The sequence below is a fragment of the Paroedura picta genome, chromosome 5 (genome assembly GCF_049243985.1).
Source record: "Paroedura picta isolate Pp20150507F chromosome 5, Ppicta_v3.0, whole genome shotgun sequence".
NCBI lineage: Eukaryota > Metazoa > Chordata > Lepidosauria > Squamata > Gekkonidae > Paroedura > Paroedura picta.
This window is the reverse complement of record NC_135373.1, coordinates 17,000,606-17,019,625: the sequence shown is the minus strand read 5'-3', so window position 1 is coordinate 17,019,625 and position 19,020 is coordinate 17,000,606. Positions and strand designations below refer to the sequence as shown.

General features: G+C 49.9%; 1 protein-coding gene across 2 annotated transcripts in view; it reads left to right on the top strand.

The window, feature by feature from the left end:
• The first annotated feature begins 727 nt into the window (after positions 1 to 727).
• The window catches only part of MEGF8 (multiple EGF like domains 8), a 68,801-nt gene continuing 50,508 nt past the window's right edge, over positions 728 to 19,020 (top strand). For both annotated transcript variants that reach the window (XM_077336693.1, XM_077336692.1), the window contains exons 1-9: positions 728 to 879; positions 3,606 to 3,856; positions 7,053 to 7,216; positions 8,180 to 8,386; positions 11,183 to 11,363; positions 13,357 to 13,445; positions 14,254 to 14,476; positions 17,334 to 17,514; positions 18,035 to 18,180. In XM_077336693.1, coding sequence (XP_077192808.1) covers positions 3,673 to 3,856; positions 7,053 to 7,216; positions 8,180 to 8,386; positions 11,183 to 11,363; positions 13,357 to 13,445; positions 14,254 to 14,476; positions 17,334 to 17,514; positions 18,035 to 18,180 — 1,375 coding nt within the window. In that variant the 5' untranslated portion in view covers positions 728 to 879; positions 3,606 to 3,672. The remainder of the gene's footprint in view (positions 880 to 3,605; positions 3,857 to 7,052; positions 7,217 to 8,179; positions 8,387 to 11,182; positions 11,364 to 13,356; positions 13,446 to 14,253; positions 14,477 to 17,333; positions 17,515 to 18,034; positions 18,181 to 19,020) is intronic.

Here is a 19,020-nt window from a genome sequence, read left to right as displayed (position 1 = left end):
ACAAGTATAGCTAGGTCTGGATTAAAGCAAAGATGTCCTACCCCTGGGCTCATTCTGCACATGTTGGATAATGCACTTTCAATGTGCTTTTTCAGCTGGATTTTTCTATGCAGAACAGGAAAATCTGCTTCTAAAGGGCATTGAAAGTACATTATCCAATGTGTGCGGAATAGTGCTGATTACTGCATTGGCCAGACCCCACCTGGAGTCTGGTGTGCAGTTCTGGAGGCTTCACTTTAAAAAGGACGTGGTCAGAATAGAGAGGGTGCAGAGGAGAGTGACCAGGATGATCTGGGGTCTGGGGACCAAACCCTATGAGGAAGGGCTGTGGGACTTGGGAATGTTCTTTAGACAATGCTTGCACATGAAAGCTCACACCTTGAATAAAACTGTCTTGGTTTTAAAGGTGCCATTGGACACAAATTTTGTTCTGTTGCTTCAGACCAACGGGGCTATGCACCTCAGTCTATTTTTTTATTGCCCCTGTTGCATCATTGTACACAAATTCATAATATTTCATGACTATTACTTATGATTATCCTAATGATGCTTTATAAAGAATTATTTTGCACTTTAGGAGGTATTGTTGACTGAGCCACTATTACACAAATGCTGTCTTGCGGGAGTCCACCTGGAGGTTGGCAACAAGAGTTCTTTCCTTCATCCGCCTAAAAAACAAAAAGAAACCCAGCTCCGGTTGCCGAGGCGACGTCGCTTCTGCTCTAGCCGCTCCTCTCGTCTCCTCCGCTTCCCAGGCTCCATCCGCGGCGCCCGCTCATCCCACGGCCGCTCTGGGCCGGCGTCTCGCTGCCTCCCGGCCTCCGGGACAGCGCTTCTCCATGGGCCGCGGGGGCAGCGGAGTCGTCGCCAGCCGTGGAGGTGGGTTTGGGGGGCTCTTTCCCAACCTCTCCAGGGAAGTTCGCGCCCCCCCCCTGCCGCATATTCCCCGCTCCCCCTTCAGGGTCCCGTGCAGCGCTCCCCATATATCCCCCCCCCCGCACATGGGGCTCCTGGCTGCGGGAGCCACCAAATCATAGGAGTCTCCCCCCCCCCCTCCCCTCGCCTTTCCCACTCTCGGGCTCCTTTCCATACCGGTGCCTTAAAGGCACTGCCTTTCTCTCCCGTAATGATTACAGCTGCGGTTTCTCTGGGATGTTTCTTGGAAGGATGCCAGCCTCCAGGTGGGACCTGGACATCTCCCGGAATTACAGCTCGGGAGAAAGTGGCTTTTTAGGAGGGGGGACTCTGGCATTGGACCCCACTGAGGTTTGGGGGTGCCAGCCTCCAGGTGGGACCTGGTCATCCCTGGAATTACAGCTCCTTTCCAGACTGCAGAGAATGGGGCTGCTTTGGAAGGGTGGGCTCTGTGGCCTTGGACCCCATTGAGGCCCCTGCCTGGACCTGGCAACCCTACCCACCATCTGCTGCTAGTAGTCAGGGGGGACTTGGCAACACTAGAATGAAGCAACATTTTGAGAATCCCCGGGCATCTATCTGCTGTCCTTCGGAGTGCTTGAGTAGGGAGAAAAAACCCTAGCCCATAGAAGAGGGTGCACGGGAGCCCTCCCCCCATTTGCATCGCCCTGCTTCCCTTTAAGAACAGCTGGCAAGAGACTTTTGCTTCTCTTTTCCGCCTGTGGGTTGTGATTCTGTGATGTGGATTGTGTCAGGGTATTTTACAGGCTTCTTCTTTCCTTCCCTAAAATAGGGATTCCCAGCTGGGATGCCCTGAGCCTCAGTAAGAACTTCCAAGGTGCTCCCTGGCCTTTCCCCCATTTTCTTATTTCATTTATTATTAGTTTTATACACTGCATCTCCTGGAACTGGTTCGGGGTTGTTAACAACATAGGATAGATTACATAGAATTAAAAATTACAAATCAGTTAATACAGTTAATTAACAGTAATAGCCAGATAACACTTCTTTAAAATTCCCTCACCAACCTAATAATTGCCAATTGTTATTCTTGTTTCGGGGGGGGGGGGGGGGAATCACAGGTGGGTGCCAGTGCTGATGTTACTACATTTTTGCCTGGTGGAAGAGCTCAGTCTTACAGGCCCTTTGAAACTGAGCTAATTCTTGAGGGGCCCACAGCTCTTCTGGGAGCTCATTCCACCAGGTAAGGGCCAGGATTGAAAAGGTCCAGGCCCTAGATGAGGTCAAACATACCTCTTGAGGGCCAGGGATAGCCAGCTGGTTCATATTGGCTGAGCATAGTGCCCTTATGGGCTTTTTTCCTTTAGCCTGAAAAATATTTTAGGGCCTCCTCCACAGTCAAAAGGGCTACTCTAAAGACTTCATTCTGGGACCACCTGCAGGCACCTCACCTGCAACCAGGTGAGCAGTGGATTGGTTTTGGAAGGATCAGGGACATTGGGAGAAGCTAGTGTCAGCTACCCATAGGCTCAGATGTGTGGGCACCTGCTGCGGGGGGAAAAGAAGCACTCAGTATCTGCACAGAAGTATCAGCATTTCTCTGTGTGCTTAGCAGAAAGGCGGGCTATATCTATTTAAAGACATAAATAAAATGCTGAATATTTTTCCTTTCGTTGGTATTTCTGGTACTACGGAGGCACAGGCCAGAAGAGAAAATACTGCTGACAAATGGCTGTTGAAGAATCAAAAACCTGCATATATTACATATAATTTTGACTTCATGCAATGGGCTTAAGGTAGTCAAAGGGTTTGATCGGTTGCATTTCAAAGGACTCGCAGTCTTTAATAACTGGTACAGATGTCCTGAGCCAACAAAAGAAGCCTAAACTAAAAAAATATATACTTGTAAAGTTTTGGGCTCTTGTTTCGCCTTCTCCCAAAATGCTGTTCTCAGGAAACAAATAATTTATTTAGGCCTTCTGTCCCCTGCCCTATTATCAGGCCCCATATTTGTTGACTTTTTACTGTCCAATTGCAGCTAACATAGAGGAACCCCATAGGGTTTCTAAGGCAAGAGACTTTCAGAGGTGTTTTGCCATTGCCTGCCTCTGCCAAGTGATCCTGGACTTCCTCGGGGGCCTCCCATCCAAATACTGACCAGGGCCAACCCTACTTAGCTTCAGAGATCTGCCGGGATTGGGTTAGCCTGGGCCATTGAAGTCAAGATGAAGGCCAACAGAACAGAGGTCCTTTGCTGCCATCTGCGTCTGCACAGCAGTCCTGGGCTTCCTTGGTGGTCCTGTCCAAATACTAGCTGGGTCCAATCCTGCTTAGCTTCCAAGATCTGACGTGATCAGGCTGGCTTGGACTCTGTGGGTGTGGGCCAGGACATGAATAGGCATGTTAAAGGGAAAGAGATCTAGTTCCAAAGCTTCTGACCGGCATCTAAAACAGGAACTGGGGCTGAGCCAGGACTCGGGTTATCAGAAGAGGGGCTCACCCTGTTGAATAAGTTCCTTCGGTTTCTTCTAGGTAAAACTAGGCCAAGGGTGGCCAGGCTGGCTCTCCAGATGTCCATGGACTGGGGCTCATGGTAATTGTAGTCCGTGGACATCTGGAGAGCATGCTGGCAAAGGCTCATGGTAATTGTAGTCCATGGACATCTGGAGAGCCGAAGTTGGCACAAAGTTGGCTCTTGCCCTAACCCCGGTTCTTCCTTATTCTTCTAGGCTGGACGATGCCGCTTGCCCACCTGCCTTCTGAAGGGTAGCTCGGCTCAGCAATCCAGGAGCCACCATGGACCCCCGAGTCGGCTGCCCAGTGTGGCTGCTGATGCTGCTCCTCCTCCGGTACGGGGCTCGTCGAGCCAGCGGAGGGGACTGCAAGGGGGAACGGCAAGTGCTGCACAACGCCTCTGGCTATGTGACCGACGGGCCTGGCAATTATTCCGTCAATGGGAACTGCGAGTGGCTGGTGGAAGGTGAGCCCTTTGGAAGGGGCCAGGAGAGTCTCATCGCAGCGGGGACCGGGGCTTCAAGTGATAAGGCTCCTACCCAGAGAAAGCTGGTTAGGAGTGGCGGCCTCTAATCCTGGGTTCGATCCCCCACTCCTCCACATGCAGCCAGCTGGGTGACCTTGGGCCAGTCACAGCTCTTAGAGTGTTCTTGCAGAGTGATTCTTTTAGAGCTCTTTCAGCCTCTCCTACCCTGCTGGGTGTCTGTTGTGGGGGGAGGGAAAGCAGGTGATTGTAAGTCCCTTTGAGACTCCTTCGGGTAGAAGAAGAAGAATTGGTTTCTATACCCCGCTTTCTTCTACAAGAAGGAATCTCAAAGTAAGTTCCAATCACCTTTCCGTCCTCTCCTCACAACAGGCACCCTGTGAGGCTGAGAGAGCCCTGATATTACTGCTCTGTGAGGGCAGCAATATCAGGGCTATGATGAGCCCCAGGTCACCTAGCTGCATGTGGAGAAGCAGGGAATCAAACCCAACTTGCCAGATTAGAAACCACCACTCTTAACTGCTACACCAAGCAGGGAACAAGAAATCAGCTCTTCTCTTTTTCTCAAGCCCTGTTGTCTATACTAGGGGTCGCCAATGCAGCACCTCTGGGTACTGCTGCATCTGCTTAAACCTCCTACTTCCTGCCAAGTGACCCTGGACTTTCTCAGACGTTTAGCTTCCGAGATCTGACGATATCGAGCCCACCTGCTCCTGCGTAGTTGGGGTGGAGGTATTGTTGGCTATTTCTGTTCAAGCCAACGTTGTTTTGCTAGGATCATCTGGCCAGTCTTTAAAACATACTTTGATTTTTGCAGTTCTTTTCTAAGCACTGTCCTCCTTAATAGCACGACAGATACCCGTGAATAATTTCTTAGCAGAAGGAATCTTCATCACTGCCAAAAGTGATGGCAGCTGATTATTTTTGAAACAGAGGAGACAAAATGCAGAAGGGGTAGGTTCCAAGCTGGGCATTAATAATCTTACAAAACAGGGAATGGCCCATCACTGCATCCTGTTGATGTACTTCCAGAAGTCTACAGACAGCTGGGCTGAGCCAGTAAGCTGGGCTGTTGCAGAATGGATAACCCCTTAGTGCTGTTCCTGCTTGCAGCATTTACATGTCAGGGTGCTCTGGGGACATGGGGATGGAAAGTCAGGTGCTGAGCATTGCTTTCTTGGTTTCCTGAATGAGATTCCATCATCTCACGGTTGCATGACAGACTGAAATTCACAGATGTGGCTTTTCGCAGAAATGGGAAGTGCCATCTCTTGAATTTCTTCCTGTCACACAGCTGTTAGACACAGGCAAACTCCTTCCACATTTTTTTTTCGTTTTAGAAAAAGCCTGAGACTTTAACTTTTCACTTTCCCGTCAGACTCCGGTGTGTCCCTTGGTTGGAAACAGGGACTTGCAGGGTTTGGGGCGTGATGGGTGGAATGTTTCCGAAAGGTTACTAAGATCTAGTGAGCAAAACTTGCTAGGATCTCCAACCCCAAAGATGTTAAATTAGCTTCAACCAGAGCTAGGGCCTTTTTAGCTTGGGCCCCGGCCTGGTGGAATGCTCTCCTGGGTGAGATTAGGGCCCTCCAGGACCTAGGACAGTCCTGCAGGGTCTATAAGAGAGCAGTTCTGCTGGGCCTGTGGTGGAGGCTGGGAAGAACATTAGAAATCTCCCAGCCCTAAAGAAGTCTCCGCTCTGAACACTGGCTGAACTACCTTTCCCCTTATCGCCTACATTCACACCACCCCTCTCATTAGAACAGGTTTTCTCAGTCAGGGTTTCATGAAACCCTGGGGTTATGGTTTGGGTGCGGGGATCACTTGGACATGAAATTGGGGTCACTGTGGGTGGGCAAGTAGTTGTGAGTTCCTGCATTGTGCAGGGGGTTGGACTAGATGACCTTGGATGTCCTTTCCAACTCTATGCTTCTATGACTCACCTACTCCTTCCAAAATGGTCAATGATGGGCCTGGAAGGGGTGGGAAGGGCCCTGGGTGGGCACACATACTGCTATGCTTCCCAACCATATTCTACACAATCGTGCCACTTTTGTTTTTTCTTGAACCCTGAAGAATATTTCAGGGGTTACTCAAGAGTAAAAAAAAAAAGTTGAGATAGGCTGCATTAGAAAGACAGGAAGTGGTTAGGATTATGAATTAGGATGATTTTAATGTTTATATGATATTATTTTACGAGCCTCTTGTGGCGCAGGGTGGTAAGGCAGCCGACATGCTGTCTGAAGCTCTGACCATGAGGCTGGGAGTTCGATCCCAGCAGCCGGCTCAAGATTGACTCAGCCTTCCATCCTTCTGAGGTCGGTAAAATGAGGACACAGCTTGCTGCTGGGGGGTAAACGGTAATGATTGGGGAAGGGAATGGCAGAACCCCCCTGTATTGAGTCTGCCATGAAAACGCTAGAGGGCGTCAACCCAAGAGTCAGACATGACTTGGTGCTTGCACAGGGGATACCTTTACATTTTATGATATTACTAGTTTCAAAGCCCCTTTATAAAAAGGGGTTTTGAAAGGGGAGAAGGCGTCAGACCGGCAGGGAGGGAACCCCCAGCAGGCGCGCTTCGCGCGACTGCTGGGGGTTCCCTCGGACGGCGGTCTGACGCTGCGCGAGGCGCTTCGCGCCTCCCGCAGCGTCAGACCGGCAGGGAGGGAACCCCCAGCAGCCGCGCTTCGCGCGACTGCTGGGGGTTCCTTCGGGTGGCGGTCTGACGCGGCGAGAGGCGCTTCGCGCCTCTCGCCGCGTCAGTCCGGGAGCAACTGCGAGCCGCGCTGTGCGCGGCTCGCAGTTGCTCAGCCTGGGAATCGGAGGGACCAATCGGCAGGCGCTTTGCGCCTGCCGATTGGTCCCTCCGATTGTCTGTCGTGAGGAAGGGTCCAACCCGGACCCTTCCTCATCACGGACAAAGCCCACCTCTAGGGGGCTTAACGAATTATATAGTCCGTGGCGCCCGTGGCGCCACGGGCTGTTTAAAGATATTGTTTATTTATATGTTATTACCCACCCTGGACCTTTGAGGAACGGGAAGTTTTTAAAATAAAATATTGCTGCTGCTGCTCCTGCTACTACTAGTAATATAAACTCCTATCACTATTACAAACCCCTTTAGGATGCTTCCTTCCTAATGCTGCTTTGGTGATCCTCTTTTTTATCCTGCTCAGCCCCCAGTAGCAGCTACCACATTCTCTTGACCTTCATGTTCATGGACACGGAATGTACCTACGACTACCTCTTCATTTATGACGGAGATTCCCCCAGCAGCCCCTTGTTGGCCAGTCTCAGCGGGAGCACCCTGCCACCCACCATCGAGGCCACCTCTGGCAAGGTACCGATCTGTGGAAGTGGGAATTCTCAGTGGTGGGTGGTTAGTTCATATCCTGATTCGGAGTGCCATTCCAGAACCGTTTCATTTCCTCAGGAGGAAACCAGGGGATGTCAGGTTTAAATCCGAAGAGCTCGATTCAAGTTCAGTAGCTCTTTCAAGACCAATCTGGTTTCCAGGGGCCATTCTGCACACATAGGATAATGCACTTTCAATGTGCTTTGGCAGTTGGATTTTCCTGTGCAGAACAGGAAAATCTACTTCTAAAGTGCATTGAAAGTGCATTATCTATTGTGTGCAGAATAGGCCCAGGTCTGTTGAGAGCCAATGCTCCTTTCAAGCATATCTCAAAAATTTATACCCCAAAATCTTGTTGGGTGCTACTGAGTTAGAATACAGCTCTTCTGCCGCAGACTGACCCAACTTCCCTTCGAACCTCAGATCAGAATGTTATCCTGGTTAGAAGCGACTGGTCGTCAATATCTGTCGAGAAGCATATTTGGATTTAAATCCATCCTCCGCCAGTTTACAGCTGAACATCTGTCTGAGATTTGGGCAGAAACTGGCTAATGTTTTATTGATACTGCGATCCGCCACAAGGCGGATCGCAGTATCAATAAAACACCCAATAAAACCCAGTTAAAACCCCGTAAAACATAACATCTGTTCCACTTAATATTTCTGGTAAGGGCTTGGAGGAGGAGCTGGTCTCATGGCTTAAGTACCACTCAGGGCTTAACATCCACTCAGGGAGGCTGTTCCACCCCCGAGTGCCTCCTATGCCAGGTCTTGGGGTAGAGAGAGGCCATCTGTAGAGTTCTTCCACCCCACCCCCAATCTAGGATCTAGGATTCCCAATTTGGAGTTGGGAATCCTGGGCCTACTGCTTATGGCTTAGATCTCTTGTTGGTGCTTTCTTGGTGCATTTCTCTTGGCACACCCTCAATGACCCTTTCTCTTTGGCAGATGCTACTCCATCTGTTCAGTGATGCCAACTACAACCTGCTGGGCTTTAATGCCACCTACACCATCTCACTGTGCCCAATGGGCTGTTCAGGGCACGGGTCTTGCGACAACGACGGGCGTTGCAACTGCTATCCAGACTGGGGAGGCGACGACTGTTCGATGCCTGACTGCACCACCTACTGTCAGAACCATGGAACTTGCAGCCAGGTAAGACTGTCTGCTCTGCCTGCTTTCATGCCATCGGGTCCATGCAACCAAGGAGGCATGCACAACCTACTCCCCTCCACCTACATTCAGGCTTAGTGTAGTGGTTAAGAGTTGTCATTCCCAATCTGGTGAGCCGGATTTGATTCCCCGCTCTTTCTCATGCAGCCTTGGGCTCCCCACAGCACTGATAGAGCTGTTCTGACTGAGCAGTGATATCAGGGCTCTCTCATCCTCACATCCCTCGCAGAGTGTCTGTTGTGGGGAGAGGAAAGGGAAGGTGATTGTAAGCCACTTTGAGACTCCTTCGGATAGAGAAAAGCGGCATATCAGAACCCACTCTTCTTCTTAATATCAGGGCTCTCTCATCCTCACATCCCTCGCAGGGTGTCTGTTGTGGGGAGAGGAAAGGGAAGGTGATTGTAAGCCACTTTGAGATTCCTTCGGATAGAGAAAAGCGGCATATCAGAACCCACTCTTCTTCTTAATATCAGGGCTCTCTCAGCCTCACCTCCCTCGCAGGGTGTCTGTTGTGGGGAGAGGAAAGGGAAGGTGATTGTAAGCCACTTTGAGACTCCTTCGGATAGAGAAAAGCGGCATATCAGAACCCACTCTTCTTCTTAATATCAGGGCTCTCTCATCCTCACATCCCTCGCAGGGTGTCTGTTGTGGGGAGAGGAAAGGGAAGGTGATTGTAAGCCACTTTGAGACTCCTTCGGATAGAGAAAAGCGGCATATCAGAACCCACTCTTCTTCTTAATATCAGGGCTCTCGCAGCCTCACCTCCCTCGCAGGGTGTCTGTTGTGGGGAGAGGAAAGGGAAGGTGATTGTAAGCCACTTTGAGACTCCTTTGGGTAGAGAAAAGCGGCATATCAGAACCAACTCTTCTTCTTCAGTAATATCAGGGCTCTCTCAGCCTCACCTCCCTCACAGGGGGTCTGTTGTGGGGAGAGGAAAGGGAAGGTGATTGTAAGCCGCTTTGAGACTCCTTTGGGTAGAGAAAAGCGGCATATCAGAACCCACTCTTCTTCTTAATATCAGGGCTCTCTCAGCCTCACCTCCCTCGCAGGGTGTCTGTTGTGGGGAGAGGAAAGGGAAGGTGATTGTAAGCCACTTTGAGACTCCTTCGGATAGAGAAAAGCGGCATATCAGAACCCACTCTTCTTCTTAATATCAGGGCTCTCGCAGCCTCACCTCCCTCGCAGGGTGTCTGTTGTGGGGAGAGGAAAGGGAAGGTGATTGTAAGCCGCTTTGAGACTCCTTTGGGTAGAGAAAAGTGGCATATAAGAACCAACTCTTCTTCTTCAGTAATATCAGGGCTCTCTCAGCCTCACCTCCCTCACAGGGGGTCTGTTGTGGGGAAAGGAAAGGGAAGGTGATTGTAAGCCGCTTTGAGACTCCTTTGGGTAGAGAAAAGTGGCATATAAGAACCAACTCTTCTTCTTCAGTAATATGAGGGCTCTCTCAGCCTCACCTCCCTCACAGGGGGTCTGTTGTGGGGAGAGGACGGGGAAGGCGACTGTAAGCTGCTTTGAGTGGGGTATAAAAATCAACTCTTCTTCTTCCTACAGCCTTAATCCCACAGTCTCCATACTGTATTTGGAGACCTGTGTGTCTTCTATGCTAAATAATTTTAAAATCTGCAGTAACTTCATTCTTTTCTAACTGATTTTTGGGCTGAAATGGGGAAAATTACTTGATGATTTGTGGTTTTGAGGACTAAAAGAAAGAAAAATTTATTTTTGACCGAACTTGACAATAATAGAGATTGTTAGAGAATCCTGAAGAAAGAGGGTTTTTTTGGGGGGTTACAAATTATCAATGTTAGCATAAGTAAGTAACTTGCTGTGAACATAGAATACCCTTCCAAAGGACACAAAACGAGCTGAGACATTTTTCTTAATAAAAAAAGTCTATAGCTATATCAGGGCACTTTGTGAAAGATAAGCTTTGCTACAAACAAGTAAATAACCCACTTACTCCAACAAATGGACATTTTGCCCTCCAAAATCCTTTCCCACAGAACACAGGCTTTTATCTAAAAAGGAAAGAACAAAAGTTGGTATAGACAATTTGTTTGGCGTCACAATATGCAGGCCTACAGAGCTAGTGCTCTGAAGGACAGAGTCGGTTTCCCCTGCGGGGGTGGGGGTGGGGTGGGACCTACCAGAAAACGAAAGGGTGAAAGAAACTGGATGCATGCATGGAGCCAAGCTGAGGCTAGGAAAGAAGGGGGCTATAGAATATTATTTTGAATTATATAATTGCTAATTGTATTTGTTTCTGTCACTGAAAACTCAGTTGATGACCTTCTGTTTTATCTTTTTTATTGACTTTCTCTGAACGTTTAGATTAGAGAAACGTGAAGATCCTTGTGCTGTTACAGCACCTGCTTCCAAAGCATTAAAAAAAAATCATCACAGCCAATCAAATCTTCAGTGGCCAATCAGAGACCCTGCTGGGCAAGAGCCCTACCTGATGCTGCCCACTTTCTAAAAATAGCTTTTGGGCACCACACTGGGAGTCCCTGATCTACATTCACCTTCTGAATGCAAAATGTGAAAATCTGTAGAGCAGGGGCGGCCAAACTGTGGCTCTCTAGATGTCCATGGACTACAATTCCCATGAGCCCCTGCCATGGACATCTGGGGAGTCACCATTTGGCCACCCCTGCTGGAGAGGGAAACGGCAGCACACGAGTTTCTTTTGCTGGAGGATTTCCCTGGCCTCTTAGCGCTTTGTAGGAAACCTTTTTCCCCTGGCTCTCTCAGCCTGTTTTCCTTTGTGCCTCTTTGCAGGACTCCAGGCGCTGCCAGTGTGAGGCAGGTTTTGTGGGGCAGGCCTGCGACTTGGCGCTGAGCGAGAACCAAGGAGCCGGCAAGTGGTACAACGTGAGTGCCGGGGATCCCAGCTTCCGAGCCCGCACGGCTGCTGCTGGTGCCTTCCTGCCCTCTACTGGAGGACTCTATATCTTCGGAGGTCAGACGTCACACTGTTCTGTTCTACGGAGGGGGGGAAAGGAAGGGGACCACCCCATTGGAGGGGGAGCGGGGAGACAGAAGCTCTTCTTTCTGAGATCTGAAAAACATGAGTCGGACCCATGGATGGGTCCAACTCTTGTAGGTTTAAACTAGTTCATTCTCTGTGTGTAGGGATGCCAACCTCCAGGTGGAATCTGGCGATCTCCTGGCATTCCTGCTCATGCTCCGATAACAAAGATCAGTTACCCTGGAGACAATGACTGCTTTGGAGGCTAGACTCTGTGCTTTGGACCCCACTGAGGTCCCTCCCCTCCCCAAACCTTCCCCTCTTCAGGCTCTGCCTCCAAACCTTGATCTGGCAGTCCTACTACCACCCATCCCTTGCTGGTGACCAAAAGGGACCTCGCTACAATGTCCGGGTGGCTGCAACTGTATAGCTCAGGGATAGTCAAACTGCGGCCCTCCAGATGTCCATGGACTACAGTTCCCAGGAGCCCCTGCCAGCGAATGCTGGCAGGGCCTCCTGGGAATTGTAGTCCATGGACATATGGATGGCCACAGTTTGACTACCCCTGGATAGCTCCTCCAACTCAATGCTTTTCTCCTGGAGAGGAGGCATAGTAGTATCCTAAATAAATGAAATAATTAAGGGGGCAAAGCACCCTGCAGGTGCAGAGCTAGTAGACAAGGGTGAAGGTGTCTAACTTCTTGCATGAGCTTGTTGCTTGCAAGAAGTTCTAGAGATAGTTTCCGCCCCAGCCCTACAAGGAACCTTGCATACACATGATCAACCACCCGTGTGCTGAATGTTTATGGACAGATTGTACCTTGTTGACTCATCTGATCTTAAGTGTTTTGGTTTTTAGTTTTTTAAATTATATGCAGATGGTAAGTTTGGGACTTCTTGGAAACTGGGAGGCAGGAAGAGGGGAAGTGAGGATGGATGCCAGGTTTGGGGAGCCTGTGGGTATGCTTCTGTCCCCCCCCCTGCATTTTCTTATATTCTTGATGGCTGCTATTCAAGCCCCAATTTCTACCTTTTCTTATAACGACTCATATGTGCATCTTTCTCATGTAGACATAAAAGGGAAAACTGGATTTTTTGAAAAGTTAGAAATCTTGAGTTCTACTTGAAAAAAATCCCATGATTTCCCCCCCTTCTAGAATAAGTGAAGTGCTTCTAAGGTGAGTTATTAAAAATGTGTGGTGTGAAAATTGCTGTGCATAAAAACAACTGGATTAGGTCATTCCTGTGAATGCTGTAGACACAGGCAATGTAATTGCAAAGATATATCTGTTTAAATTTTGTCCACAGTTAATATATGTGACAAAATTGCACTGTTAAAAAGTTCAGTGTTTTCAGTGCTATAAAGCTGAACTTGGTGTCCAAATAACACTGGCAGTCTTCCTTTGAGCATAGGTGGCCATGTCGGAGTAACACACTTTGGTTATAACAGAAATGGATTTCTATTTTCCACTCTTTTTATTTTTATATCTTCACCGGGGAAAATTATGCTCTAAAGGAGCTATAATTGTTCTATAAGAAAGCATAGAATGCAGTTGTATGCAGCACATGCTCTCTCTCTCCCTCTCTCTCTCATGTTCACACCCACACCCACACACTGTCTCTCTCTTGTACATGCCTAAGACTTTTGCGCTTCTAAATTCCTTAAATTGCATAAGTTTATACACTAAAGAAAGTATGCATTTTATGCAATTAAAGCTGTAAAATAAGATAATACAAGAAAGAAAATATTGCCTGTATTTCTGTTTTCCCCGACATTTCCATAAAAAGAAAAAAAAATTGGGTCCCCTCCACCCAGGCTTAAACATTTCCAGGAATTTCAGGAAGAGAACACGGCAACCCGATGCATGGCAGCAGATTCACAGGAATGGAAGATTCAAAGGACGGGTTTTAGCCCCCGAGGGCAGGTCCCAGCCGTTGGGGTGGGCCAAAGTTCTGAATGGCCCTTTTGCCTCCTCTGCTCTAGGTCTGGACCTCAACACAGCCCTGGGAGACCTCGTCTTCTATAACTTCACCACAAACGTTTGGCGCCGAAGAGTTCTCAGTCCCTCTCCGGTAAGTGTTGCCTTCCCGTCGTCTCCCAGGACCGGTCTGTATGTGACATTTGGTCACAAAGTGTTGGAAGTAGGGTTGAGCGCTTCGGCAGGGTTGGGCCGCCTTGGCGATCACTGAAGCCCAAGGCGGTCAGCACCACGGAGAGGAGGAATGGTGGCGGTGCGCCAGCTGGCAGCTGCATGCAGGCGCAGAGCCTGTGTGTGGCCACCAGCTGGTGCGCCGCTGCCACCCCTCCTCTCCGTGCCACTGGGCTCCTATGCGCCGAAGCAGCCGGGGCACACTGAAGTGCACAACCATAGTTGGAAGTGTTCACTGAAGAATGTGCCCCACAAACAGGACATGTGTGTGTAATGCCAGGGCACAGATTTATGGAGGCCGAGCTGTTTGCTGCATCCCGTTGAGCACATTCATACATGACAGGAAGTCTAGGTTTCCAGTCTTGGAAATTCCTGGAGGTTGGGGAGAGATGTAGCTTCAAGAGCTCAGCAGGAAGGAGTCCAAAGCTGCCACTTCCTCTAGGGCAGGGGTGGCCAAACGATGGCTCTCCAGTGTCCGTGGACTACAATTCTCATGAGCCCCTGCTAGCACATGGGAATTGTAGTCAATGGACATCTGGAGGGCCACCATTAGGCTACCGCTACTCTAGGGAAACTGCTTTCAGAAGCCTGGAGATGACCATCGTTCCATCTGGAGGTTGGTAATCCTGGATTTCACCTGCAGCTGGTGCAAAATGGTCACAAAGAGGAGAGATGTTTGGCTTCCCATTCCGGCTCACCTCACACCTGTCCTTTGGCCTTTCTCCCTGCAGTCGGCGCGCCACTCCCACTCCGCCGTGGCCTGGGAGGGCTTCCTGGTTCTCTTTGGGGGCGAGCTGGCCAGCGGTTCCCTCGCCAACGACGTCTGGATGTACCGGCCGCGGGAGGGGCGTTGGCAGGAGCTGCTGCCCAGCAACACTTCCTCGCCTCCCGTGCCGCCTGGCCTGGCTGGCCACGCCGCTGCCGTGGTGGACGAATGGCTGTACATCTTTGGAGGTGAGTTGCAGGATCTAGGAAGCGTCCCTGGTGAGGAAAGCAAAGCGGTAGCTTTTCCTGCTTTGGAAACTAGGCACATCGCCTCTCCAGGAGCCTCTTTGGGAGAGCTCATGGAGAAAAAAGCCGTACTTTTCAGCATTTATAAAAATAATTATCATCTGATTATCGGGCCATTAAAAACCACATTTAGAAGCCTAACCTGATCTCTATCAGACAAAAATTGAGAACCAGCTTGGTGTTGTGATGAAGAGCGGCGGCCTTTTATCCGGAGAACCGGGTTTGATTCCCCACTCCTCCTCCCTATGCAGACAGCTGAGTGACCTTGAGTCTTTTGCAGTTCTCTCAGAGCTCTCTCAGCATCACCTATCTCACAGGGTGTCTGTTATGGAGAGAGAAAGGGAAAGGTGTTTGTAAGCCATTTGGGGGCTCCCTCGGGCAGGGAAAAGCAAGATACCCAAACCCAGCTCTTTTTCTCCAAACCTTGTTCTTTCGCTTCACACCAGGGTTGGGCACTTTGGTGTGCCTCGACCACTTTGGCGTTTGCAGAAGCCCAGGGCGGCCAGTGCCGGGGAGGGGAGGGCAGGGGAGGGACGCCGCTGGCACCAGCATGCCAACTCACTCCAAGGCCTGGCACTGGCTGCCTCGGGCTTCTGCAATCGCTGAACCAGCCGAGGCCCACCAAAGTGCCCAACCCTCCTTCAGACTAACATGGCTGCACACCCCAATTTGACCTCTATAAGTCCGTTTTCTAGTCTGAGGTGGACGATGAAGACTGCTAAAACTTAACTGTTTTAATGGTTGAACTTAACGGTTTTAATTGACTGTAATACTAGAAGAAGAAGAAGAGTTGGTTCTTATATGCCACTTTTCCCTACCCGGAGGAGGCTCAAAGCGGCTTACAGTCGCCTTCCCTTTCCTCTCCCCACAACAGACACCCTGTGGGGTGGGTGAGGCTGATAGAGCCCTGATATCACTGCTCGGTCAGAACAGTTTTCTCAGTGCCGTGGTGAACCCAAGGTCACCCAGCTGGTTGCACGTGGGGGAGCGCAGAATCGAACCTGGCATGCCAGATTAGAAGTCCGCACTCCTAACCACTACACCAAACTGGCTCTCTAATGATGTAAACTGCCCTGAGCTGGCTCTGCTAGGAGGGGCACCTTTAGAAATCTAAACAGGGAGGGAGGGAGGGAGGAATCTCCAGATTAAAGTCTGCTGTTCTTAACCGCTGCCTCCTGCCACTCCTGCCACTCCTCACCTGCTGCATTTGAAACCGTGAGGGATGAAAATGTGGCCTTTCCTATCAGAGGATGTGTCAGGATCACTGCCTGTTCCTGCCATAAGTTGACATGAGATTCTCCATGTTTGTTTGCTTTGCCTTTCGACTTTCTGTTCCTTTCTGTTCCTGGGGGCCCCTTGTAACCCAGGGCCCATATATTATGCTTGCATGCCTGAAGTCAAAACTGTTTTGTTGCATCCTGCTATCTCAGGGAGCTGTGAATTATTTGTCTTTTGAACCCGCCGGCTGGGTCTGCCTTTTGTAACCATAACATCTTATCTTGTCTGGAGGCGACCAAGGACGTGCGAGAAGTAACACTACATTTTATGGCACCTGGTGCCTCATCTCCCCCTCCCTTGGGAACTTTCAAGTTTTGGGCGGGAGAACACTATTGATAAGGGGAGGCAAATGTGAACTCAGGCAGATTTGACTTTCTTAGCTTAGGTGTATGAAGTAACTTCTCAATAAACGCTTTCTTTATTAAAGAAGCTTGTTGTGAGTTCTTACAACGCTTGACAGGATGGCCACAGGAGTAAAGAGCTTTAGAAAGGTATTAGGGAGATTCATGGAGGATAAGTCTGTCGACAACGACTTGCCATGCTGGGTGCGAGGAACCTCCACGTTTGGAGGCACTAAACCTCTGAATCCCAGAGCCTTAAGGCGGCAACATCACAGGAAGGCCTTGGCCTTTCTGCCCTGTTGTTGGTCCTCCAGAGCAGTGGTCCCCAACCTTTTTATCACCGGGGACCGGTCAACGCTTGACAATTTTACTGAGGCCCAGGGGGTAGAGGTAGTCTTTTGCCGAGGGATGTTGCTGCCGCCTGAGTCCCTGCTCCACTTGCTTTCCCGCCGGCACCCCTGACTTCCCGCCACCCACTGGGGGTTGCTACCAGCAGCAGCTGCGCAGTGCCATGCCGAGGGGGAGCCCCAGCCATGGCGGCCGCCAGAGAGTATCAAAGGTGAGCAGCAGCCATGGAGGAGGACGAGGAGGAGCCGCGGCCCGGTACCAACTGAGCCATGGACTGGCACTAGACCCCGGACCGGGAGCTGGGGACCACTGCTCCAGAGGAACTGGTTGTCGCCTGTGTAAGACAGGATGCTGGATGAAATGGACCATTGATGCAATCCAGCAGGGTACTGTTTGTTTGTTTGTTTGTTTATATACCGCCCTCCACAAAGACTGAGGGCGGTTTACAGAGAACAGGAAAAAAAGATACAGATATAAAATCATAAGCATTGATATACCTCATTCTCAATGCGGTCCCGATCTGTGGATACTACTTATGAAGGCCTCAAACTCTCTGCCCTGCTGTTGGCTGTCCAGAGGAACTGGCTGGCCACTGCATGAGACAGGATGCTAGCGTAGGTGGACCCCTGGTCTGATCCAGCAGGGCTGATGTTTTTATGAAGGCCTCAGCCTCTGTGCCCTGTTGTTGGTCCTCCAGAGGAGCTGGTTGGCCCACATGTGAGATGAGATGCTGGGCTAGATGGGCCACTGGCCTGATCTAGCAGGACCGTTCTGATGTTCTTATGAAACAGCTATTGAAATATCCCAAACTGCTAATCCTCATCCCTTGTCAGGTCGCACCTCGGTAGACGTCTTCTCCTCCCAGATGTACCGCTTTCACCTCCGGATGTGGCTGTGGGAACTGGTGATGCCCTCGGGTGGCAAGGCACCTGCAGCGGCCGGCCATTCCATGGTGTTTCATCCTGCGTCCCGCACCCTCTTGGTTTACGGCGGGCATCGGCCTTCCACTGCCCGGTAAGGAAGGAACTGGGAGAAACAAGCGATGGCGGGAATTTATTTATTTAAAACGTTTTTTGACCACCTTTCTCCCTTGTGGCACTCAAGGCAGCCTAGAATGTAAACAAAACAACGTTATATTTGAAAAACCCCAAAAGACAAGAATATAAAAATTGAAATTAGTCAAATGCAGTTCTAAATAATACTGTTTACAACTTACCTCTGAAAGGCCAAAAGCGAGGGAGCCTGTCACACCTCCCTGGGGAGGTTGTTCCATAACTGTGGGGCTGCCACCGAAAAGGCCCTGTCTTGCGTGTCCTCCAGGTGAAGTCCTTTGATGACTGGGACAGTCAGGAGGGCCTTTCCTGGTGATCTTAATGCTCGGCCAGGGACATACGGAAGATCATTCAGATCCCTCAATCCCAGCCATGTAGCGATTTAAAGGTCAAGGTCAAGGCCAGTGCCAAGGACAGAACCCAAACATGATTGCAATGAGAGAGGAATAACCCCCTTCCCCCTGTTCCCCCATCTTTCCCAGGTTCAGTGTGCGAGTTAACACCACCGACCTCTTTCATGTGGACCTTCGTTACTGGAGTACGTTGCGTGCCAAAGATTCGCACCGGGGTCCTAGGGAGCGGGCGTTCCATTCTGCCACAGTCATCGGCAACTACATGGTCGTGTATGGTGAGTGCCACTCTGTTCCCCTCGTCCCCCAGTTTAATTTACCGTCCGGTGGAAAGAGAATGGAGAAATCCTTGTTGTGATCTGATGCCCGTTCCTTGTAATTCGTTATTTCTTCTTTTATACTCCACCGTTCTCTTTCCTTTCTTCCACCGTAGCCTAACAACAGCCTTGCAGGGTAGGCTAGGCTGGGAGAGTCTGACCAGCCCTGAGTCACCCAGTAACTCGCAGGGGAGAACAGGGATTTGAATCTGCGTCTCCCATATTCTAGTGCACCGCTCTACTATATCTGCAGGGGTGGTCAAATCACGGTTCTCCAGATGTCTGTGGACTACAATTCCCATGAGCCCCTGCCAGCGTTTGCTGGCAGGGGCTCATGGGAATTGTAGTCCACGGACATCTGGAGGGCTGCAGTTTGACCACCACTGCCGTTATAGTATTGACGGTTGCTCACTTTTTCTCCTGGCTTGTGTGTTTTGTCAACCCTCAGATGTAGCTTGAGAAAATCCTGCGCGAGGAAAGGACGTAAATTGTAATGTAAAGACAAGAATCCTTACAGTCCTTCCAAAATAAGCTTTGAATACCTACTGCTTAAGGCTATTTTCAGGGAATATTCCTTTGTTCAGAAAACATTTCATTGTGCCAGAAGAGCTGATCAAGAGACAATGCTTCTCTTCCTTTTGGAAGGATTTACTAGTCTGAACACACTTGAAGTATTTCTGTAAAGACTCCTGGGTCAGAATAAACTCGGTTGCAATCTACGTCCTTCCCTATCGTTTGCCTCTCAGGAGATTTTCTCCAGTTTCATTATCGTGTGGCCAGTCTATCTCCTCTTGAACCCTC